Source organism: Penicillium arizonense (genome assembly GCF_001773325.1).
Source record: "Penicillium arizonense strain CBS 141311 chromosome Unknown PENARI_contig007, whole genome shotgun sequence".
Lineage (NCBI taxonomy): Eukaryota > Fungi > Ascomycota > Eurotiomycetes > Eurotiales > Aspergillaceae > Penicillium > Penicillium arizonense.
The window spans coordinates 1,509,661-1,533,885 of NW_019173284.1; the positions used below are offsets into that span (position 1 = coordinate 1,509,661).

General features: G+C 46.9%; 8 protein-coding genes across 8 annotated transcripts; 6 read left to right on the plus strand and 2 right to left on the minus strand.

The window, feature by feature from the left end:
- Positions 1 to 586: 586 nt before the first annotated feature.
- Positions 587 to 1,568, minus strand: PENARI_c007G05599 (inositol oxygenase; the record flags this gene model as incomplete). The annotated part of the gene is made up of 2 exons (XM_022630946.1): positions 587 to 643; positions 702 to 1,568. 2 exons carry the CDS (start codon positions 1,566 to 1,568, stop codon positions 587 to 589), a joined length of 924 nt encoding a protein of 307 aa, XP_022489353.1.
- A 710-nt stretch (positions 1,569 to 2,278) lies between these two features.
- Positions 2,279 to 3,274, plus strand: PENARI_c007G03760 (sugar phosphate isomerase/epimerase family protein; the record flags this gene model as incomplete). Its single annotated transcript, XM_022630852.1, has 1 exon — positions 2,279 to 3,274. The coding sequence occupies one exon, from the start codon at positions 2,279 to 2,281 to the stop codon at positions 3,272 to 3,274; it is 996 nt and encodes a 331-aa protein (XP_022489256.1).
- Positions 3,275 to 5,024: 1,750 nt separating this feature from the next.
- On the plus strand, positions 5,025 to 6,209 carry PENARI_c007G09786 (uncharacterized protein; the record flags this gene model as incomplete). Its single annotated transcript, XM_022631134.1, has 3 exons — positions 5,025 to 5,079; positions 5,125 to 5,396; positions 5,466 to 6,209. 3 exons carry the CDS (start codon positions 5,025 to 5,027, stop codon positions 6,207 to 6,209), a joined length of 1,071 nt encoding a protein of 356 aa, XP_022489068.1.
- Positions 6,210 to 10,641: 4,432 nt separating this feature from the next.
- PENARI_c007G02874 (sugar porter family MFS transporter) lies at positions 10,642 to 12,557 on the plus strand (the record flags this gene model as incomplete). The annotated part of the gene is made up of 5 exons (XM_022630815.1): positions 10,642 to 10,743; positions 10,795 to 10,863; positions 10,913 to 12,141; positions 12,215 to 12,288; positions 12,343 to 12,557. 5 exons carry the CDS (start codon positions 10,642 to 10,644, stop codon positions 12,555 to 12,557), a joined length of 1,689 nt encoding a protein of 562 aa, XP_022489352.1.
- Positions 12,558 to 14,589: 2,032 nt separating this feature from the next.
- PENARI_c007G08443 (uncharacterized protein) lies at positions 14,590 to 15,353 on the plus strand (the record flags this gene model as incomplete). The annotated part of the gene is made up of 2 exons (XM_022631067.1): positions 14,590 to 14,859; positions 15,084 to 15,353. The coding sequence occupies 2 exons, from the start codon at positions 14,590 to 14,592 to the stop codon at positions 15,351 to 15,353; spliced, it is 540 nt and encodes a 179-aa protein (XP_022489409.1).
- Positions 15,354 to 17,218: 1,865 nt separating this feature from the next.
- Positions 17,219 to 20,549, plus strand: PENARI_c007G00150 (uncharacterized protein; the record flags this gene model as incomplete). Its single annotated transcript, XM_022630684.1, has 5 exons — positions 17,219 to 17,503; positions 17,558 to 17,825; positions 17,897 to 17,949; positions 18,001 to 20,109; positions 20,160 to 20,549. The coding sequence occupies 5 exons, from the start codon at positions 17,219 to 17,221 to the stop codon at positions 20,547 to 20,549; spliced, it is 3,105 nt and encodes a 1,034-aa protein (XP_022489386.1).
- Positions 20,550 to 22,428: 1,879 nt separating this feature from the next.
- On the plus strand, positions 22,429 to 22,974 carry PENARI_c007G06952 (uncharacterized protein; the record flags this gene model as incomplete). Its single annotated transcript, XM_022631010.1, has 4 exons — positions 22,429 to 22,451; positions 22,544 to 22,591; positions 22,661 to 22,816; positions 22,884 to 22,974. The coding sequence occupies 4 exons, from the start codon at positions 22,429 to 22,431 to the stop codon at positions 22,972 to 22,974; spliced, it is 318 nt and encodes a 105-aa protein (XP_022489180.1).
- Positions 22,975 to 23,393: 419 nt separating this feature from the next.
- On the minus strand, positions 23,394 to 23,720 carry PENARI_c007G04204 (uncharacterized protein; the record flags this gene model as incomplete). The annotated part of the gene is made up of 2 exons (XM_022630872.1): positions 23,394 to 23,447; positions 23,583 to 23,720. 2 exons carry the CDS (start codon positions 23,718 to 23,720, stop codon positions 23,394 to 23,396), a joined length of 192 nt encoding a protein of 63 aa, XP_022488916.1.
- Positions 23,721 to 24,225: the final 505 nt, after the last annotated feature.

Genomic DNA, 24,225 nt, shown 5'->3' on the forward strand with positions numbered 1-24,225 from the left:
CCAAGATGACCACATTGCAGTGGCACAGGAACATAATTTCCGACGGCCCCTGCCGGACATGCAAAAGCTTAGAGGAGTAGAGACTACTTGTGAGTCAAATCTCCATCGTAAAAAATCATCACTTCGTCTCATCTAACAGTCTACTGAATAGTCAATTGAGGCGTATTGTGAGTTTCCATGTAGTCCCAGAAGTTGATATATCCGTGCTAGTAGTTTGTCAAATAGAGTCTAAGATGAAGGGATCTCAGAAGCAAATCTATCCGCTGTAGCTCTTCTCAAACATAGGAGTATTCACCCGAAAACTATAGAAACGACTCGTGAACATCGGGCAGTCACGGCTACTGTATCCTGCCTGACTTAATTTTCAAATGCTATATGAGAGCCAGATATACCAGGAGTATTGTATTTGAGCTCTTATTTCTATTAAAATGAATAGTACACTGCCAAGAAATTGAATTGGGCCTAACGAGCGAACTAAAAGCACAAATTGGGATTCTATGTTGGTTATCCGAGCGGCCTCAATACTTTGCATCGATATCATACAAACATGGACACTCCAAACCTACCAAATCCATGAAGAGGACTATCACCATCTCAGAACCTTTGTTGGGAAATACTCATCAATGAGTTCAAGATAGTAAGGCTAGAATCACGTTAGCATACAGCTGCAAAGGGCGACGTTATTTAGGAATGAACCTCACCTTCAACTCTTCAACGTTTGGCACCTCATCACTCTTAGAGTACAAATCATAGGGATTGAAAGCCCGCACAGCTTCAAGCATCTTCTTGTCATGCTCATTCATAAGCTCATGGTAGGCGTTCTCGCGATGCCATGGATAAAACGAGTGGTACCGAATCATAGCGAGTCCCTCATCGGGAATGGTCGACTGATCTTTGACGATATGATAAAGGTATTCATCATGTCCCCAAGAGAGCATGACATTCTCTAGTCCACAGCCAGGCGAGTAAATGCCGAACTTGGTTCTGTAGATTTGATTCTCGAAATCCTCGTTCTTCTTAAAAGACTCAGTCCCAAAGATGATTTTATCATCGAACGCACACCCGACGGGGAAGGTGTCTCCCACAACGTCCCATTGGCCCTGAGCACCGAAGAAGAAAAGGAGCTTGCCCAGGTCATGGATCAACCCAACAAGTTGCATCCAGCGGGGCTTGCCCTCTTTGCGGATAGCTTCGGCGGACTGGAGCAGGTGTGTCACTTGGGATTCTTGGGTGTCGGGGTCACATTCGTCAATGAATGTGTTCAATTTATCCATTGCTTCCCAAACAGTCATGTGTGCGCGGGTCTTATTGTGGAAGTCATTACGGGCCTTCAAGTTGAAGGCCACCGTTTGTAGGGTGTGCTGCTGAGCATAGAAGTTCTTGACCTGGTCGCAAGCATCATTGAACTGGCGGAAATTTGTCTTGTCCTTAGCTTTGTCAAATTCGGACTCATCGTACAGGCCCTTTGCTGCTTGTTTTGCGTTTGCCTTGAGGATATTGACGGCGTCGATGTTGTCCGAAGTGGTTTCGATATTTGTCGAAGCTGGATGAAGGGCAGCGGATACCATTTTGAGAAGACTTGGCTGTACAAGATGTGGAACAAAACTGCAGAGTTGAGTGACGATGCAATGACAGAGCTCGCCTCGAACATTGCGCTGGATTTATAGGATCCATCATTCTACTGTAACAGGATGCGGAAATCGCTTTCCAGCAGCAGCTATTTCAAAGCATTCTGAGTGGTTTTGAGAAGATATTGTAATTTCAGGCTTTCGGAAAATGCAACATAGTTCTGTTCAAACCTCTGGTGGAGGCGGAGAATCATGTCCGGAGAATAACGACGTCAATAGTTTCTGCTGCCAAACGAATAAGAAATCCAGGGCCCGTGATTGGAATATCTGCAGCTCATCTGAATGACTGTTATAGGAAATCTCTACTCCGGGCGTTAATGTGAAACCTCCAGCCTGAGCAAAAGCGGAAGAATCTGTTTCATAATTTGCATTATCATACGTAGGATACCTGTACCCTGTCAGACGACTTTAATAAAATCTGAATCCTAATCTTCGCGCCTCATACGACTTCACTCTGAGAGTCACATAGTCAAAAGTCCTACTAGTCTCGGTCTCATGTACCGCGCGGAGAACGGAATCCGAACTCACCCTGCGGTCATTCTCTATTATATATATTGCGTGTAGCTTAACAAAAGCCAAGCCCTGCTTTGATTTCTTCTCTTATTTTGACGGCCGAACTTTGTCATTACCCCTGCCCAGACACCAATATCATGCTCTTGAATAAATTGGCTATCGCCAGCTTATCTCTGGGCCAACACCCTTCTCATCACCTGGACCACAAAATTCAGGCTGCGGCAGAAGCTGGATACAAAGGCATTGAGATTGTCTATTTCGAGTTGGAAACATTTTCTCAAGCTCTAAACATTTCGATTCTCGAAGGCGCTGAGAAGATCCGCGTGTTATGCCAAAAAGTCAACTTGGACATTCTGTCTTTGGCACCTTTCGAGAATTACGAAGGAGATCAATCGCCTCTCAGTGACAGATTACAGAAGGCCAGGCATTGGATTGGGGTCGCTAGGGTCCTTCACGCGCCATATTTGCAGGTTCCGTCAAATTACAAACCTGACGCCATCGGCGACAAAGACGTGGTCATCAGTGAGCTAAAGAAGTTGGCTGATATCGGAAGCGCGGAGCAGCCGGTCGTATCAATTGCGTATGAGTATTTGTCGTGGGGAACACACTGCTCTACATGGGAAGTCGCTTTGCAATATGTCAATGATGTCAATCGACCAAACTTCGGTCTATGTTTAGACACTTTTCATGAAGCTACGAAGCTATGGGGTGACCTTTTCGCCGCGTCGGGTCGCTTCCCTGACTCTGATAAAGCCCTTCGCGAATCACTCAATCGCTTTGTTGCCAATTGCCCCGTTGAGAAGATATTCTTTCTCCAGCTATCTGATGGCGAAAGATTCGATCCTCCATTCTCCGAAGATCACCAGTGGTTTGTCGAAGGGGAGGCGCCGCAGTTTACTTGGTCGAAACATGCACGACCATTTCCTTTTGAGCATGACCACGGCGCCTATCTGCCTATTACCGAGATTTCCGAGGCTTGGATCCTTGCGACAGGTTTTAAAGGCTGGGTGTCGATGGAGATCTTTGACCGCGGCATGCGGGATAGGAGCAGTCAACCGGAGACTGCTGCAATGAGGGGAATGGAATCATGGAAGACTCTACGAAAAGAGCTTGAATCTGTATCAATAGCATAGAATCGCACAGCAGCAAATCATTCCGTGCATTACCTACTCCTCAAGACCCAAGGCTGCACACTGACAATCATAATCGATCATGTGTACATAATTCCGATCGTCATTTTATAACCATTGAAAATATGAGCTTGGAAAACCCCATACACTGGACAGCGACATACACAAACAACTTTCTTCAATACTAGTATACCTTATGTATGCTCCTTCAGCTGGAGAAAGCTCTTCGACGAAAAGCTGCCCGCCACCGTCGAGTGTGCCATCTCTCCTTCCGACTCAATCTCATAGTATCTCAGGAAGACTTCACACTCTCCCTACCACAGCTCTTCAGGACTGAGCCTGAAAGGACTAGCCACCAAGATAGAGTCGATGATGATAATGATGATGATGATGATGATTTCATTTACCCCGACCCCCTATCCCACTGGGGCGCCTGGACTCTGGCGCGGACTCTGGCAGGATCCAGGGGTCTAATCAGCTCCGATCGATCCTAAATTTTGGTCACTTATGACAGACTACCTGAATTATCCCTCATTAGGCATGGAGTGGATGCCTGGCTTTGAAATTCCCAGAATCTCAATAATTCCCCTTACGGCAGCATCCTTCTCATCGGGCATAGGAGGAGGTTGGTGTCCGATCTGCTGAATGAACTAACACAATTGATCGGCTCTGCATGACAGCAACTCGATCGCGACGCGTAAAGGCAGCCTATTTGCAAAACGCGTCTTAGTCACTGTGTCTCGAACCCATCACAATCGTATGCAGAGCCCATTTCACTCGCTTTCTCTTGTCAAACGTTTGATACCGGCATTCCCTGTTCCTACTCACGCAATTGGAGCAAGCTGGCAGTCCGCCATTACACTACCGAATGTTAGCTCCCCAACGGACCTCAGACTACCTCAGAGACTACCTTCACTTTGCTCTGCCGACAAGAGACACACGCCATAATGCCACGTCCCTTGTTGATTGATTCGGAATGACCATATTCGTAGATTATGATCATGCTCAAAATACATAAAACAAAACAAAAAGTTTCGAAATTCGGGGGTTTTCAGACTACCATCCATATTGTATAAGGTGGGGCGGGCGAAGACGAATACCCCGCCAATGTGGAGCTTGTTGGGCCTTGAAGGTTCGTCAGTGCAACCAATCGGCCATTGCACCGTCTCGGTCCAGTGTGCCTTCGGTGAAGTAATGCCGTGGATTTCTGCATTAGCCCTGCTTGGAGATCTGGAATTACAGACGTATGGCAGCGTGCGTATTTGTCGGAACAAGCTAAAAGTGTATGGATATGGACTAGTAATACATTCAGGGCAAATTAGATCAAGCGGAACCAATTCAAGATGGAAAGATTGATTAAGGAGAATAGCATGCGATTGAGGGCAGGTTGGAATAGCCTCGGGTCAATGCGTGGAATGCGCCGGTACTCGGTGGTTACAACACCAGGTTTGCAAATTTGGCCGATTTCAAATCGAAGAGCAAAAGATGTGTGACTACTTGCAACCAATCAGTTGCCAGTAGTAAGTTAGCACTACCATGTTCTGACAGTCTTTGACTTGCGCCTCTAGGTGGAGAAGGATACTACCAAACTGGAATATTTTGAACTTATTCGGTATCGGGTTTCATGTCCCGAGCGAGTTCAACAGGTGTCGCAAATTGAAATCCGGCAGGAATTTTACGAAGAACTTAAGTGGGCATTGACACCCTCCCTATATTTCTGAATTCCTCCTCGAATCCATTTCACCATCCAAATATGTCCTCGCAGAAACTACGGGTTGGAATTGCAGGCCTTGGCCGAATGGGCAAGTGTTCAAACGAAACCGCAAAGTGAAGGTACATCTAACACTAAACAGGCAAGCGCCATGCGACGAACTTTCATGAGCTCACTATCCGCGCAAATGTGGTGGCCGCGAGCACCCCCGACGAGGCCGAGCGCATTTGGGGAGCAGAGAACCTTCCAGGAGTGCAGATTTATAGCGACTACGATGAAATGCTCGAGAAGGCCGACTTGGAAGCCGTGGTAGTTGCCAGTGTCACTGCTGTACATGCGGAGCAAGCTCTCAAGGCAATTAAGAAGGGATACCATGTTCTCTGTGAGAAGCCTTTAAGCATTGACGTTGAAGTGGTCAGTCTCTCCGAGTATTTTCCATCGTGTGTCCCTTACTCACCTTTTTTTTTTCTTCTGCGAGAATAGGCTCAATCCGTTGTGACTGCCTACGAGAACTCCCTCCAAAAGCACCCTAGCCAAAAGGTGATGTGCGGTTTCTCCCGTCGTTTCGACGCATCCTACCGCGAGGCCCACACCAGGATCGAGAATGGAGAATTTGGCTCGCCTATAGTGTTCCGGTCGCAGACCGCAGATCTACACGACTCATCAGGATTCTTCGTCGAGTACGCTAAGACAAGCGGCGGCATCTTCGTTGACTGCTCCATTCACGACATTGATCTTATGCTCTGGTTCCTCGGTGAGAACCGCAAACTTAAGAGTCTACAAGCGGTGGGTGTAGCCGCGGTTCATCCAGGGCTAGAAGCAAGCCACGACCGGGATAATGCGATCGCGACTGTTGAGTTTGAGGGCGGTAAGGTTGCTGCTTTGTATTGCTCGCGCATGATGGCGGCTGGGCAGGAAGATACCACGGAGGTCATTTGCGAAAGAGGCTCAGTAAGGGTCAATATGCAGGTGAGAAAGAACCATGTTGAAGTTCACGATTCACGGGGTGCCATACGTGAGCTCCCGCAACATTATTACGAGCGCTTTAGGGAGGCTTTTATCACCGAGGCTTCCGAGTTCACCGCGTGCTGCCTGGATAACACACTACCGCCGATCAGTCTGCAGAGCTCAGTCCAAGCAGTTGCTATTGGACAGGCTTTGCAGCGAAGCTTGATCAGTGGTGAAAAGCTCTTCTTTGACGGGAAGGAGATTAAAAACAGGCATTAGATAGACTGAATGTCACTCTAGACTGTTGCCTCTGAAATCAATCGCAATTAAAATAATGAAGGTCGCGTTTAATTCTTAAGTAAGTCAGCGTAATCACCACCGAGCCGCCCGCACTACCGAGCCGTCAGGCTAGGCTACGTCAAATCTGCGGATATCTCGTCAGTATCCGCACTAGCGTAATTGTCGCTAGCTTACCTCGATATAGACTGTCATATGACCTTCATGCGGCTGACTCACTACTCTTTCTAGTTCACATTTACATATGTTTTCATCATTACCGCAAGAACCTTCATTTGACCCTTTAAATCCCTGCAGTAATAAGAAATGAAGATGTAGTGATCGGAAGTTCATATGATGAACATCTTTCGTCAAATGTACTCAAAACTCAAGAGGCGGGGGCTGCCTGTAACTTTGGCATCTTTGGTATAATCTTTGGTGCCATTTTATATATTTCTAGTGAGTACTCTTGATAAAGTATACAAACACCATAAGATCAACCTTTCAATTTCCTGAACCTATTACAAGTGGTATAAGAAGATAGAGTTGAATTTCCTTTATTGATCTTTGATTCTTAATTACTAAGCGGCTACAGAAAAACCGATAGAATTCAGCCGTCCCCTAAGTAATCTTGAGGATTTAGGATTTTTTTCTTTATTTTATTGTCGGTTATATGAGAGGCCATAAATATAGTTTATTCAGCCATGCCGCCAAGATCATCCTTGTAAATTTACGCCGCTACATAGACCCCACAAGACATGGTATATAGGAGCAGACATGAGAGGAGAGAAGGGCACAGATAATACTTCAGTATCAGAAGACTTAGTGAATCTCATATATCCTTTGGTCTCCATTTGTTCGTATACTGCATTACAAAAGCCTTCGTCGCACCGAAGTTTATGATTCCAGACAGCTTTGGATATTTTGCGAAAAATATCCAAATCATCAGGCAGTATCGTAGGTACCCATCGATAATTGCTTTTCATACACCTCTAATTCACGATCACGGTCGCGTCTCAGTTATGCTCCCTCAGATTTCAGATGAAGTTCCTTTTCTTGCGTCCATCTCTGCTCTCCTTATCATAGGTCTTGATATATTATCTTGCCCATGCTTTGCCTAAGATGTCTTAATCCCAAGCGTCCCTTTTTTTAGAGTAATAATATGACTCTGACTTTCTTCATTCAGATGTTCATAAAACCTCTGGCCTGCAAGTATCTAGGAAACGGTGACTTTGATATGGGCCTTGGTAGGAATACGTATAACAAGCTGTCAAACGAGCCACCAAGGTCAATATCGCGCTTCGGAAGATACGACAGCTTTATCCGGAGTAAATGCGACAGCTCTGCGAAGCGTGCGTCATATAGGTCCTCGACTATGCATCGATCGTCTCGTATGATCTACATCAAGATAAGACCAATCTACGGCACCTACGTACCGTGCATAAAACACTGTCACTAGACTCTATACTCTACCCTAAAAAGGTCCTATATAGAGCGCTTTACATCAGGCCTAGAGAAGACGGAACAATCTTGGTTTGTTTGCCCGGTCCCCGCTATCGGAAGCCCTAAAAGCAATGTACCTGGAGAGACTATAGGGAATCGAAATGATTGACTCGACTCCGTTACCACTATAGCAAAAGGAGGCGTTCTTAATAATCGAAAACGAATTAGATAGGGAGAGCGCGATAGAAAGAGCTAAGACTGCGCGGGCAACCGCGGATATCGTGAATGCGGTCTACACTGGCGCGACCCTAATGAACCTGTGACTGAAATTCTCCCTCCTATTCCGAATTGCTACTGTAAATATATGTAACACATCGAGAAGTCTTCTTTCGAAAGCAATTTCTAGATGAGCGCATCTTTTCTGACTCCTAATCTTAACCTCTTTTTGGTTTTTAGCGGAAGCTGTTTCGACATACTAAGAGTGGCTAACGTAGACAAGGATGTCGTCTAGCGATCGAGCCCCCTCCCCAATTAAGCCTATAGCAGCATAGGAATATCAACTATAACACTTTGAATAACGCGGCTAGGAGCGATTGAGGCTCACTAGGCATCTTTGCACTTTTTAACCGATCCCGGTTGCCAACCCCCAACAATACTACAGAAGCCGTGGGCGAGTTTTCTAGAACAATCCTAACTGCTTAGGCCGGGAATCTGGCCGCTCCAAAATTTCTGGCCTACATGGCCGTCGGTTAGCCCCGTTCGCAGACCGATCTTGTCCTCTAGAAGCCGAGAATAGGCTTATCGCAAACCCACTGGTCGGCTCCGCAGATGGGCTAAGGCGACACGGTTGTGTGGCTAAGGATCATATTGTCGTAACACATTAATGATCGTTAGCCCGTGGTCTCGTCTCGCGTCTTATCGGCTGTCCGTATCGACGAGCCTCGTGCCTGATCACCCATTGGCTGGACAGCGAGTTAGGCAGGGACCCGTTTATTGTCAACATGGTCCCGTAATAGCTTACTCAGATAGACAAGTACAGTACCTACATGCTAAGCCTGGACCGCCCCGAGCTGATGTAGCCAACCTCTACCTTAGTTTATCTAGTTTTATCTGTTTTATCCCGGATCCTAGCCACGCTAAAAGAGGAACACACAATCGAGTTAACCGCCCACCAGAAAACTCGGCTCACTCCTTTATTAACAATGCTTCTTATTAAGAGAATTTTGCCGAACGAGGCCATAGAACTTCATAAACAAACTAGTATTCACGCGTTGCACGCACGCCTTTGTTATGGTCCTAACCCCTCTGGTAAGTAATTGTTGCTATTTAGGTTTGATGAGCGAATTTTAGGTCAGGCAACAGGATGAGGTTTCCCTATCTATCTAGCTGGGTGCAATATACCAAGAGCGGCTCGCTGTCTGAAGTTACGGTTGAAAAGGCGGTCGTTTCTAGCCTCGAAAGCGGTCATTTTCGGCGTCAATTTCACATGTCCCCAAATTCTAGGTGTAATGCTGCGATATATATTCCTTGCAGACCACAACGATCTTACCCAATAAAGTACTAAATATAAAGATTTATCCGGAATATATCCTTAAAAGCTAGAGGAATACAGCTTTTACTTCTGTAGCCCTAGCCATCAAAAGTGTATGTAGAAGAAACGAAATAACAATATTTAGGCGTTATCAATATCCTACCTACCGAAGAGGAATCAGGATTTAGATATTACTCCATCACCTCAGGTTGTACGCACTTACGCGGTTTGCAGAGGAATTCACTTGGATTGAAGGGCGTGCAGGTGGCGGGAGTTGACTGTATGTACAACGAGAAGACCCAGTTAATTTGAAATAAACTTGGACGTTCGTGTTGTATATATATCATTCTGTTCTCCCTCTGAACTGCAACATTGTGAGCACAGGGCGAAATGGTGTATCCAGTTTGGGCACGCCGCGGCCCTGCGTTGTTCCCCGGGTTACCACAATATATGGATATTCATTGAAGAGGAGCACAATCCAGAACCACCAATGACACTGTTTAGTTTTGAATGGTACTTGGCAGAGGAGAGCAAAAGTATGAACAATCTCCAAGTTCAGTCGGAGAGCAAGGATTCCGCGCTCCCGTCTCAAAGGAGTTAGTAATGACTCCCCCCAAAATAAACTGGACGGATCCTATGCGGCTATATGTCTGGAGCACATCGCCTCCGCACCACCGCCCCGGAGGCCATCCACCGAAAGGCTGAACTCAGCTGGGACGACCCGGTTTTATGGCCGATTGGTGTGGCGTCAAGGAACTTACGCGACTACCAGCCACGGCCAATCCCTGACCGGCCTTTCATAAATTACCATTTATTACCGGATGTCAATTTTTGAGGATTTCTGTATGATGACACACAAAGTCAAACTCTCGTTCTTGAGTCGCGGGCCAATAGACCATGGACTGTGAGCAAACCCCGGATTCTGTCTGACCTTTGCCTCCGGTCCACCACCACTTGTTCCCCCCACCTCCCTTCTTGCTTTCTTTTCGCAAGCTGCTGGGGCTGCTCATTTTCGGGGGGAAATTTTGTTCCGTTCAAGTTGCTGGACCGTCTGAAGTGGCACAGAACACGTTGAGGAACCGCCACAAAACCACATCAATGTCCGAGTTTGGAGCCTTGAAAACCGTTGCACATTGCGGAGTATGACAGCTCGCCCCCTCTAAAAACACTATTTTAAACTATTTTAAATGGTGCCAAATCCATCAAAGTTCGTAAGTTAAGGTTATAAGATCATACCGTGTCAACCAATAAACTTGTAGGGCCAGATTTACTCGTGCTGGGCCTCGACAACACTACCGGCACCCATTTTCCGTGACAGAACATCTCCCCATACGATCCAACGATTTACATGACTCCTAAGGCCCAGAGAATCCCAGCACCTCATATATAAGAGTGATGCTTTTCGTCCTCATTATCTTCCCCTCCATATTTGCTCGAAACAATCAGTTGGGCTTCTACAACATGGTATCCCACGTCGATACCATTCCGGCGGATCAGCAACCACGGGAACACTCTGTTGTATCTCAAAATTGGATTCCCCAAGTCGAACAAAGTCACTTAGTCGTAAGTCCTCGGCCCTATCTCGGCGCGGAATGGTACTAATCAGGGTTCCAGGATGAGCACGTTATTAAAGCTGAAAATGAGGACAAAATGACCCCTTACCTGTTTTTCTTGATAACTTCGGTCAGATACGACGCGTACAAGCCTTTGCGAATCGACTGACAAATTCCAGGCCGCCCTTGGTGGATTCCTATACGGTTACGACACCGGCGTTGTTGGCGTTGCACTTCCTTATATTGGGACCGATTTTGGTGGTCATACACTGTCCTACCCTCAACAGGAGATTGCCACAGCGGCCACCACAATCGGCTCCATCTTCGGAGCAGCCATCTTGGGCATGTTTGCCGACAGATGGGGTCGAAAGTTCTGCTTACTGGTATCGGACTTGTACTTTACTGCCGGTGCTATTGTCATCGCATCGAGCTTCTCTCTCGGCCAGCTCGTCGCTGGTCGTCTTATCCTTGGCGTCGGAGTGGGTGGGGCGGCTGTTATATGCCCACTTTACATAACTGAGCTGGCTCCCACTGCCGTTCGTGGGCGGTGTGTCGGGATAAATGGCTTCTGCATTCCGTTCGGCCAGACAGTCGCTGTCGCCATTGGTGCCGGCATGCAGCACGTCAAGGGCAACTGGCGGATCCTCTTCGGACTTGGCATTCTGCCCTCGCTTCTGCAGCTCGCCCTCATGCATAAGTTACCGGAGTCGCCCCGCGTTCTTATCCTTCGTGGCCAGGACGACAAGGCTCGAGAAGTACTTAAGAAAATCTACAAGTTCGCCTCACCCGAAATCATCGAGCTTAAGTTGCGCATCGTCAAGGATCACATTACCGCCACCACAGCTCTGCAACGCTCGACCACCTTCTGGCAACGCTCCAAGAAGCTGTGGACGCACAAGCCGTACCGCCGTTCAATTTTCGCCGTCAGCCTTATCCAGGTTTTTGGTCAATTCACCGGATACAACACCCTTCTCTACTACGCTGGCACGCTGTTCGGGCTACTAGGCCTTTCCAATCCGTCTGTTGGCGGTTTGATCCCTTCGATCACCAACACTTTCTTCCTTCTTTGCGGCATGGTCATGGTGGATCGGATCGGTCGCCGTGGGCTGCTGATGAGATTCGGTCCCATCATGGCCATCGGTCTCACATGGTGTCTCGTCGCTTTCTACTTCATGTGCAAGCCCACAGGACACGTCCTCGTTGATGGCTACCCCTATCCCCAGAAGGACGTCGGCCTGGTCATCGCCGGAATTGTCATCTTTGTCGCCGGCTTTGGCTCCACCTACGCACACCTTTGTTGGTACCAGTCCGAGTACCTCGCTCTCGAGATTCGTGCGGCGGGCAGTGCTATCAGCACAACCGCAAGCTTTACAGCAAATTTGGTGGTCGCCGTGTCCTTCCTCAGCGAGTCCGTCTCTCTCCCGTTTCAGCGTTGGGTAATTTAGCTGATCCAATTATAGACTCGAATAGCTGACTCCCAGCGGGACATACGGTCTATACCTCTTCTTTATCATTATCGGCCTTGTGCTTGCCTACCTCTGCTATCCTGAAACTAGTAAGCAATGACCCTTGGTCGAGCCATGGTGCGTTGCTAATTTGCCTTTTCTAGAGGGCCTATCGGTCGACGAAGCCTTCACCCTCTTCAACGATGGCTTCGGTGTCAAAAAATCAAAGGACATGCGACGAGAGAAGACTGAAATGCAAAAAACCTACAACGCCGAGGGTCTTCCTGCGGGTTTAACCGACTTAGTAGACAAAGGAGAAGCCTCCCACAAGGAGAATGTGGACCCCACCAAATCTATTGGAATCAAAAGTAGTGAATAAGGGGATAACTTGTTTTTATTCGTGTGGTACTACTGAATAGACTTCCGCAGAGCCCACAAAGCCCAAAGCCTATCCCACGGGGGGTGGCCTAGTCTGGCAGACTGGGGGTGTAACGGAGTCCTCAGGAGCCATACACAGATCTCTCGCACTCACAGAGGATCGACACAATATACGTGTCGACACGTCAGCGTTGGCTCACCGCAACGCTCATCCCCTATATTAAATAGTCCAGTCTGGAGAACCCATAGGTTCTCCAAGAATCAGTCTCTGCATTCCTCCAATATACTACTTGCTTTCCTGGCATCGTCGTCTTACCTAGTTGACAGGCTCTATCCTGCAAACACTGAACCCCCTTTCTTTACACCTTCTCTCACTTTCATTCTATATATATCTTCTTGTCCTTTCCGTATAGTCCTAAAACTAGAGGCCCTAAAAGAGCCTTACCGGCTAACGTTACGATAGGATATTTATACGTTAAGTCTTATACTACCTTTATCGTTTCTTCTCTTATAATAAGAAATAGACTATAGAAATATTCTATTATATATTTGGAAGATATCTTAATAAGCGTAGAATTACGGGACTTATCCTCTTTATAACACTTTATACCTAGTAGAGCTAGATACGAAGTAGTAATGATATCGTTTAGTACCTACGTAGAGTAGACTATCATCTCACTTTTTTTTTCAGACCATTTTACCCCAAAGTCAGGATTCGACATTCGTCAAATTTCTAAAAAAAAGAAGGAAGAAGAAAGAAAGAAGAAAGAATAAAGAAACCAAACGATATGAAGCACTACCATGCCTGGCATCCTTGTATGCCCACAGATAGAAATAGAAGGATTCTCAATGTTGCGCCTCAGCCACCACCAAACGCTCCTAAATTCGTTGGTTATGTCAGCTCGGAAGTGATATGTATGTTCCACTTCCTGGTTTGTCGGTGAGGACATTGCTAACATGAACAATGCAGCTTGCTCAATAGAAACTGCCGATCCCATGACCTTGCCTTCCTTTATGAAATATTTCCTGCCTGGGGACTCGAGCCTCCTGTATAATCCAACGCAAAACGCACTAACAATATATATGGGTGGCACAACAACGACAGGCTTTCCGGCTTTTCACCGTCCCGTCTATGACCGAGGATGTTCTTTTCCATGTCCAGATGGGGCCCCCAATCCGCGTCTCTTTTTTCATTGGCGGAAGCACTATTGGGTCCAAAGTTCGAGGTTCGTTGCACCGAACACCCGTCCGAAATGGCCCACTGTTGGAAGCTTTGTCGCTGCTATTTTGTCGAGACTCACGCCCACATCAGTTCTCACGGATACTCTAAGCTCTAGGAGTCTAGACTGGTTTTCCCGAAACCAATCATGTTTGGCAAATGGAGAATTGTTGTTAACCGCATCTCCCTATCATGGATCAGCAGCTCTCAGCTCTAATGTGCGGTGAACTAGTTCAGCTGAAACGCAGTCGTTCACTAATTGAGTAATTTGTCGACGCGTAGCCTGCGCGAGTGCGACCCAACACTTACAGTCAGAGATCAGCCAGCCACAAAATCTAAATCACGCAACCCCTCGCTAGATACGTCACCTCACAGCGTATGTGCCATAACGTCATAGGTCAAAATAAAACCCCGTATGAAATAACCATGCAATCATTATATATATGTGTGTGTGTTTGTATGTGCATGATGTTCTTCAAGCATAAAGTTACTAGAAGTTGAAAATCTACCTCATCTTTCTCCCGGTGAGCAATTTATTCACCTCAAACATCAGAATTTGATTGTCTCAATTTCTATGACGACAAGAGCTTGGCCCAAAAAGATAATAGGAATGTCACGCAGTGTCTCCGCAAGATCTTATTTCTTGCTCGAAGATATGTAATACCAGCACTAGAATAGACTACTTGACAAGATATTTAGGCAGGATCTTTATTCTTGGTCTGAGAAACATCTAGTGCTTTTGTTTCCTAACAAAAGTAAAGTGCTGGAAACTATTCTGGACGGCTCCGCCCAATGTGCGGTGTGTTTCCTTGTCATGGCTATTGTAACCAATCTCTTTGTGGCCTCCGATGACAATGCCATTCTGCAACTGGATGACCGCAAGAGTCTGTCTTCCTTCACTTTCAATCATTGGCAAAACCTACCTGAGGAGAATCGCTGGTGTACGGTCCTCACCCAAGGGCGTACAATGTGTGCTGAATACTTTGGGTCGCAGGACCCATTGGTTGGCAGCCAGGCTGCGAACAGCTACAGCGCTTTTATAGACGCCTGCGCCCAAGAAACCCGTCTGGAGAATGAGCTACCGGTTCAGATCGGCAATCATGGGCAGTCGCATCCGTGTTCGGAAGAGTGTCCGGTCGAATCGTTTCTAGCCTATTTCCGCTCCGCAAATGCTGGGTCATTGTTGTTTCTTATCCCAATCTTCAAAGTTTCTCGAATGAAGAAGTTCCCTTGCGCTTTTGGATTACAGTCATACATCTCATCTGCAAGTTCATAAGCTACATGAACGATTTGCTATCTTGCCCGAAGGAGGTTCTCGCTGGAAAGACATGGAACTATCTACGCATGAAGGCTCAAGTGCGCCGGCAGGTGGGGAGGTTGAACAAGTTCAGATCTCAGCATGAGAAGCTTTGGACTTTCCGTGATACGCGTTGTGAGACGATTGAAGAAGTACAGAAGACAACCCTTGCGCTAGATCAGGCTTTCACAACGTGTATTCGTACGGATATCTGGAGGCGCCCAGCTGGGGCCAATAATATCAGTGACAGCACAGAAGACGAAAGGAGCCAGATCTATTAAAACATACAATCATTTGCTAAGCTCTGGACGAGCTACAGGCATGGCTACGTTTCCTGGCACATCAACTGCAGCGGATATGGTTTGGAGTATTTGCCTTTTGAGAGATACATCTACAAATCCCAAAGATTGTTCCTCTCGAAAAAAACCTTCTCTGTATGCTATTCTGTTTTGCCTGATGGTTGCTTTTACTTTCGCCGTGGTCAAATTCAGTCCGGCAATTGCATCTCTTGTACTCAATGCTAAGGCAACAATAATATCCGTTAGGTGAACCAACATACAGTTATTTGGTGCCACCTAAGCTCGAGAGAATAAGAGAAAGAGAACAGGAGGGACGCTAGGAAGCCAGTCTATCTGCACCTCCTTCGTCCAATCATCTCGGATCCTGCACTCACTGCCTTCCCATCCAGCCATCTGGCAAACTTCTTCAAGTGGTCCGACTATCATGCGTTACATAACCCCCCTATAAGATTTTGTCTAGTCCCTAGACGGCAGCAGCTATATCGTCAACTCTATGATCATCGAGATATTTGTCTTCTAGTGCAGCTTTTATCTAATAAGAGAGACGCATCGGAGGTCTAGGTCGGTGAGGGCAGGTATCATAGAAATAGATCAGCTTCTACGGAGCATTCCTAAAATTGCTAGCAAGATAGTAAGCCAAATCTTCGTCATATCCGATCCACTTAACCCGATATTGGAGCTTCCTATAGTGTAGTCGTGAAGTTATGAATGATGTTGGCGGTCGGACGAGCCGGATGTGAGCAGGTAAATGGCTCCGTGTGACTCGAGACAATATTCAAGACCCAAGCCCCGGCAATAGGATCCGTAAACCGCATAAATTGACTCTTGCATTGAGTATGGTGACATAGACACAGGGGGTAGGAAGTAGGGTGGGAGTTGAGACCTAACGGGTCAAAAACGCTACAAAACTCCATATTAACGCTAAGTTGACGCCTATGACATTGGAAGAAAAAGAGGGGGCAGCCAATAGAAGCCGTTGCTCGTACATAGGATATATGCAGCTACCGAATCTTGAGATGCGATCTTGTTTCCATTTAGAATCGGATGCATGACCACAGTTTGTGTGCACCCTACTGGCTATTACAACCACATCAAACGAACCACGCCCTTGGGACGATTTCCCTATCCAGCGCCGACTAGTGAATCCAGAGGGTCGTGGATCGTCTAAGCCAGAGTTGGTTTCTGATGTGTCATTTATTTTGCTTTTTCCGCGTACCTCGACCCACGCCACACGGTTTGGTTGATCAAGCTGAATGATCAGATCATTTCCTGAGCAGGATAAGAACCAAAAAATAAGGGCTGGCTGAACCTAGTTTCGCCGAGTGAATGAGCTGCAAACACACACCGCTAATTGATTTGAATTTTGGTACAGGGTACTAGCGATTAGTGTTAGGTGCTGGGGAGATCCCTATTCATTTATCTTTCCTTATTCGATGAAAGACCAATACTTTCTAAAATCATCATGTGAAATATATAATGTCCTGGAGAATTATCAGACCTAATTATAATATCATGACACAAGGTCTTCCGGGTCAGATATGGTCAGATCTCATAATCATTTGCTTCCAAGTCCCTTTCTCGAAAGCTTTCTAATCCTACATGCATTATGTAGGTTGTGGTCGAACGCCCGCCCCGTCGGTTATCCACACCCCTCAAATATGCAGCCGAAGTAGCTGCGGCTCCACTATACTATTGCATGCTGCAGGAAGATTCAGATACATCTATATCACGCGCCCGTGCCATGCTCAAGGGCCTTGACGGATTGAAAAGAAACCCGACACACCCAGTTTTCTACTTCTAATAACCCCAAATTGTTAGGATCCTGTTTCAGAATAAGACTTATCAAAATGGGATCGATCGGTCTTGCTCAGCGCACGGTACTGCAGAACCTTGATACCATCATCGCAGAAGAACCCGAAAGGCTCTACTGCGTTCAACCATTCTCATCTAACATCTCTGACGGCTGGAGAGATGTAAAATTTGTTGACCTAGCGGATGCTATCCAGCAGATGGTTCTCTGGATCGGGGGCAATGTTGCATCTTCGAATGAGCCGTCAACCTTGGCTTATCTCGGTGCCAATGATATCAGATATGCTGCATTCGTCTTCGCCTGTATGAGACTGCAACACACAGTGGGTCTCCGCAATCTACATTCCCGAGGGATTGATATCTAATTAAGTTCAAAGGCGCTCCTGCTTTCTCCCAGGAATTCGGAACAGGCATCGCTCCATGTGTTGGGGGCTACGGACTGCGTCAAAATCCTGTTTAGTCCTGAGCGTTGCCGTCAAGTTAATGAATTGAGAGAGGCGGAGCCGTCCTTGCGGGTATGGGAGGTGCCCGGTCTTTGGGAGATTTTTAGGGGGAGCCCACCAACTATCACTACGCCGACGAATGACCCAGTCAGTGACACGGAAGATAGAGTGGTGGTTTACATCCATAGCTCTGGGACAACTGGTAGGCCTTCCAATGCGAAATGACTCCTACCTGGCCCCCGTGTCTCTAACATTTTGACTGTTACAATATAGGTCTGCCCAAGCCAGTTCCGATGACAAATGGGTATTTTCAAGCGCTCAAAAAGGTGAGAATAGCATCTCCCCTTCACTGATTTTCTTTCGCTAAACAAATGCAGACTGGGAATCTTCCCCTTCCAACCAATAGGGAGAGCAGTCTGGTAGCCGTCGCTGAACAGGGAAAGCTTTTCTTTACCATGAGCCCCTTCTTCCACTTCATGGGTCTTCTCAACATGGTGACGCCGATATTCTTCAGGACGCCCTTCCTTCTGAGCCCCGATAAGCCTCTGACAGCCGATCTGCTGTCTCAAATCATTGCGGAGAAGAAACCCGAGACAGCGATTCTTCCACCTTCTATTCTGGAGGAACTCAGCTCTTCCGACCTCGGAATGCAATGTTTACAGAAATTCCGCATGGTTGCCTTCGGAGGAGCGCCCTTGGCCCCCCAAGTCGGCGATCGCATTGCTGAGATAACCCACCTACAATCTGTTCTAGGATCAAGTGAATGTGGCCTATTCGGGACGCTGAAACATCAAGACAACAACGACTGGAGGTACCTGGAGTGGAACCCAAGTCATGGACTCGAAATGCGTGATATCGGTGACAGCCTTTACGAACTTGTCGTCCCTCGTGGACGGACTAGAGACGCACATCCTGTCTTCCACACTTATCCACATAAGCAGGAATATTCTACGGGAGATATATTTGCCCAGCATCCCGAGAAGAGCGGGGTCTGGCTGTATCATGGCAGATTGGATGATGTGATTGTCCTCAGCAACGGCGAGAAATTCAACCCTACTTCCATGGAGGAAATCATTTCGTCACACCCACTTGTTGCACGCGCTGTTATATTGGGCCAGGGACGATTCCAGTCTAGCGCTCTCATAGAGCCTCAATGGGATACTTGGAATGGCCAGCGGGATTCCCTCGTCGAGGAGATTTGGCCTGTGATCAAGACGGCGAATGACTCTGCCCCGGGTCACGCTCGTATCATGAAGGATCGCATCGGCATAACCTGTGCCTCCAAGCGGTTCAAGCTTACCCCCAAAGGCAGTATTCAGCGGCGTTCAGTATTGACCGACTATGCGGATGAAATTGAAGCTCTATATGCAAGCCACGCTCAGGGCGACATTGCACAAATTGGCAAGGAGGATTCAGTTTCACACATTAAAGCCTATATCACCAAGGTTCTGGTCGATATATTGACTGTCTCCTCAATTGATGAAAATGCGGACATCTTTGCCTTGGGTCTTGATTCTCTCCAAACGCTGCGACTGGGACAGATTCTGCAGGGGGCCCTACGATCTGCGCGGCCGGATATCGGGGCCGCGGCATTCAACAGCCAGCAGCTGTACTCCCACCCGACAATTTCTCATCTCTCTGGATATGTTTTGAATCTTCTCAAAGGGCAGGACTCGCCGTCTGCCGCTTCAATGTCTGAAAGCGACAGTGACAGGGAAGCCCGATTGGCTGAACTTGTCTCGAAGTACTCCGACGATCTGGGGGAAAGCCACACGGTGATTTTGACAGGTTCAACCGGCTCACTGGGGACCTATCTGTTGTACGAGCTCCTACGCGATCACAGCGTGTCCAAAATTTACTGCCTCAACCGATCGATAGACGCCGCCTCGAGACAGCTGCAGAGCTTACATGAAAAGGGTCTCGCAACATTCGACCACTTCCCACGTCGCCTGGAGTTTCTTCAGGCGCAATTTGGCAAAGAACGACTGGGCCTCGATGAAGCAAAGTACGAGGTGCTTCTGCATGAAGTTGATACTATAATTCATAATGCTTGGAAAGTGAACTTCAATCATCGAGTAGAGTCATTTGAGAAACCTCACATTGAAGGTGTTCGTCGACTGGTTGATTTCAGCATTGCGAGTGAAAGGACAGCCCATATTCATTTCATTTCATCCATCTCTACCATTGAAGGATACAATCCTGGAAAGGGTCCCTCGATCCCAGAGATAATTTTTAATGATCCTAGTGTCGCCCTCCGCCAAGGATACGGTGAGTCAAAACATGTCTCTGAAAGGATCTGCGCAGGTGCATCCGCGAGATGCGGTGTCCCAACTAGTATCCATCGTGTGGGCCAGATTGGAGGCCCAACCACAGAGAAGGGGATGTGGAATAAACAGGAATGGGTACCATCGTTGGTTGCAACATCCAAGACGATCAAGCAGATCCCAACTTCTTTGGGATCTGTGTCAGTGCAGTGGCTTCCAGTGGTAAGCTCCTTTTTAACTATCCTTCCCTTTCTAGTAGCTAAGTTTGCCAGGATATAACTGCAAAAGTCATCACCGATATTGTCCGCACTCGGCGTATCACACAAGAAGATGAGCCTTGTGCGGCCTTCCACCTCGTAAATCCAAGGGCTGCCAACTGGCAGTCTCTCGTTCCAGCCATTACTAATCATTTCGATGTTGAGCCGGTCAGTCTACAGCAGTGGATCAAAACTCTGGAGTCTGTCGTCAACGCCACAGAGGATGACCTGAAAGACAAGCCTGCGCTAAAGATCCTCGACTTCTTCAAAGCGATTGCAATGGCAGAGAAGCCTGGTCCATGGACCGAGACGGTGAAGACCCAGGAGGCAAGCAAGACATTGAGACAATTAAAGGCGATCGATGCTCCCCTGATGGAGAACTGGATGAAGCAGTGGAGATTTTGATTGGTAGTTCGGTGGCTTGGGATGCTATATCCCTGTTAGAAAAGAGAATAGGTAAAATTGTCCTGACAGTCAGGATCCGTCCAATCCTATCTCTTTCGTATTCTTATTAGAACCGTGCCTTGTTCGTCTTCGTACACCTTTGATACCTTGTCTTCCGTTGCGTCTATCACTGCCGGGGATACTCCTGACTGGTTGCGGGTAGCATCAGCTTATCTAGCAAACTTTGAACTTACGAAAAGAGGTTGCTCTCGGTGACAAAAGAGAGCGCGAATCGATGTTTATACTGGCCGTGAAAGCATTACAAAGTCTTGATGGGTGTTCTGTATAGATGACAATTGGACCGAATTAATGTTAGGGCCCTGCGAGGTCCTAGTGTAGCAGTATGAGCACGGGAAGTAGAGTTATCGGCAAATGTATGTGTAGGTGTATTAAGAGACTACCGTATTAACAAACGGTTAGTGTAATGGAGAAATTGTGTATCATACAATCAAATATTGTTCGATAGGTAGCGATCCCCGTGGAGGAACCGTTTCCCATAAAGGAAATTCCTCGCCAGCCATATTTATGATTTTATTAGGTGTGTGTCTTCAATGGAGATATCCATCGCAAGTTGCCTTCTCACACAAGCGCTAACAAAGAGTCTGGCGGGTGTAAGTGTGGGGTACAAGACAGACAGCCGAATCACGGTAAAATTATCCGGCAAATGAGAATGACCCGGGTTTTTCCTCACATCCACTGATAGGCGGCCCCAATCACATCAGACTGATATCTACCGTTGGTCACATCAAGCTAGCACCAACCACAGATATGCTTAGTCGAGGCAATCTGCATATCGCTTGTTGTGAGGGGTCAAGGTAAATAAGATACAGTTAGATTTTAACAAAACTGTAACAGACGTTAAATGACGAAGTGCTGGAGGTAAATTTGAGGTAGTCAACGCTTTTCGTAGCGGTTAGCCGTGGCACTGTTATGATCTTTCACTTGTTTCGATTCAACATAGGGGTTAAATGCTCCACTCTCGGTATTTGGTCCTTAACGGTGCGCTTTGAGACTATAGTATTTCTCATGCCCTTTTGTTATTCCAGCTGCGGCAGGAGAGGACCTGAGCGATTCTATATGTTTGATTGTAGATCCTCGTCAGTAATGTGGACTCCAATGCGACTGCACATATTCCAGACGAGAAGAGACATATATCTTATCCTCCTGGGCCTTTGAATCGTCCCTGCTTAGATCGGCATTTGGTGCTTCTGTTGCATTATTTGTAGGGCCTTTTGTCTGTGTCGCTAAGACCCTCGGACCTGGTTTGGTATAACTCGGTCTGCTTCCCAGAAAATACCAAGTCATGTGGATGGCGGAGGAGACTGATCAAGGGTCCTGTTTGTGCGCCCGGGGTAGGTCTCAGTTGGCGAAGGTTCTGCATTGTCAGATGGGAAGGAAGTGGGTTGTATACTTAAGGATCTATAAGACCTTGGATTATCTGTGCCAAATGTTGTGATTAAATACCTGTAAGTCGGCTAGCCATGCTGACGAGGTCTTTAACACCCGGGTAATCAATACGATTGCAAGTGCGCTTTCCAAGCCTGGACATGCTCATTTCTACGATTTTTCGCCACCAATAGGATGTGAGTCATTCTTAGCAACTAATGTCTAGAGACTGTTCAATCTAATACACCTCCCAGTGTCTGACCATTAAAAATTATATCAAGCAGAGAGGGATGATCTAAATACGACCACCCCAATAGCCGGCATGCCTAGAGGCCGGTTGCATATGACTCCAAGACCGTGGGAGCTTGAAAAAATAAATAAATTGATTCCGTCCCACGTGGCGGCTTACGCTACACAAATGACGGCACCATGACGAAATGTCTCCTATGTCACAATGTATCATGACAATTCATTCCGGTAAGTACGATTTCCATATTCGCGTGTTCAATAGTATAACATGATTATCATTTGACTCAACTGCCGAACAACATTCGCCATCTGATTCCCAGCATTCCCAACTCCAAAGACATCTTTGGTTCTATGAGCAGTCATAAGACGTGAGTGGGCTACCTAGCATAAAGCTGGTTATGGATAGGAAACGCTAATATCGGAGTTTCCACTTACAGATCGTTGAACAACTCGAACGTCTCAGGTGAGGGGGAGGGACGTCCTAAAGCTGTCCTTGGTCAAGATGCTGTCGGTGGCCATCCCCACAAAGAGCTATACAACGCTGGAGATGATCAAAACAAAGCCTCGACCAAAGTTGCTTCTGGGCTTAGAGGGTGAGTGGTGAAATCAAGGGAAAGGCTACGATGATGTGGTATGGTTAATAATACTGGTTTACTCTAGTGCCCAGAATAACCCTGTAGGAATCAACACGAGAAAGACGAAGGCATATGAGGAATTGATCCGAAAGGGTGGTGAAACTCCCGAAGGATAATGAGGTTTACACCTCACTAGTTCTGAAATTGACGAGGCAGATTTGATGACGCTGCTGCTTGAATATTGTGAGACCTGCTCTGCAGTTCCTAAACTTAGCTATCAAATGGACCATTTGGGTTCAGAAATTGGGAACAACGATGCCGGCCTGATAAATCATTATGGGGTGTATTATCTTCGAAGTTGGTTCAAAACAAGCCTAGCTCTCTAGTTCCCTCTTACTGAGTGCTCTTATAGAACGGCCACAGGCTCGCTTAGTTTTCAATACTGCAGCGTGCGAGTCACTTGCACTCCCGGTCGCATCAGTTCGAGGTTAAGCAATGTCGGACATGCTATTCCGGCCGAAGTGCAGATTTCAGTGGCAAAAACGCAAGACTCAGCCCTCAATAGAGGACTTTTCACTGTTTACCGACCCCTACTCTAGCCTCTGATGGTGAAGACCATTCGCAGATTTGTGCGAGCCATGGTTGTTTCCTAGCAATATTCCGATTAGTTCTCTATCGAAGAACGAAGGCTCAAGTGAGCCCAAGCGAGAATCTAAATGTAAGGAACTAGACTATATTGACTCGTTAACTCTCACAGTGGTCGAAACACAGGAGTCAAACTCACCTGATTGAGATTGCCCGGGCTTGACCACTTACTGGTGATGGCGGTCGTTAGAACAATAATTCTTGTAGCATGTGCATGATAGTTGTATTTATTGTGGAGTTCTGTGGGGTCACGACCGTCTTGGCCACTGACGGACATTGTCGAGATGACCTACCAATTGGACAACGATGGAAACCAGGTAGTATGAAGCTGGGCTTCCACGTACTTTATATGTAGACATCTAGTTGGTTAGTGAAAGTTATCTACAGATACAGGTCATATGTTCTTACCCACTGCCCCACTACAATTTGACCCGGCAACCAACCCACCATTTTATTTTTCTTCCTACACCTCCCCTATTGCTCTAATTGCAATGAGAATAGGCGCAAAAAATAGCAAAACAGCGCAACTTACTGCTATACAAGAATCAGCTATTGTATCTGCTCACGAGTGTGGTGTCTTATAGGTGAAATTAGCTAATGATTTCGGCTATTCTCGTAAGACAATCTACAATACGCTAAAACGCTATTTAGTAGGCGAAAGGCTAGAGAATCGTGAAAAAAACCGGCCGTCCTTGGAAGCTAGACTCTCGAGCTACTATATACCTCTATTTACAAGCGCGTCGGCACCCGTTTTGGACCTATAAATAGCTTAGTGCTGCGAC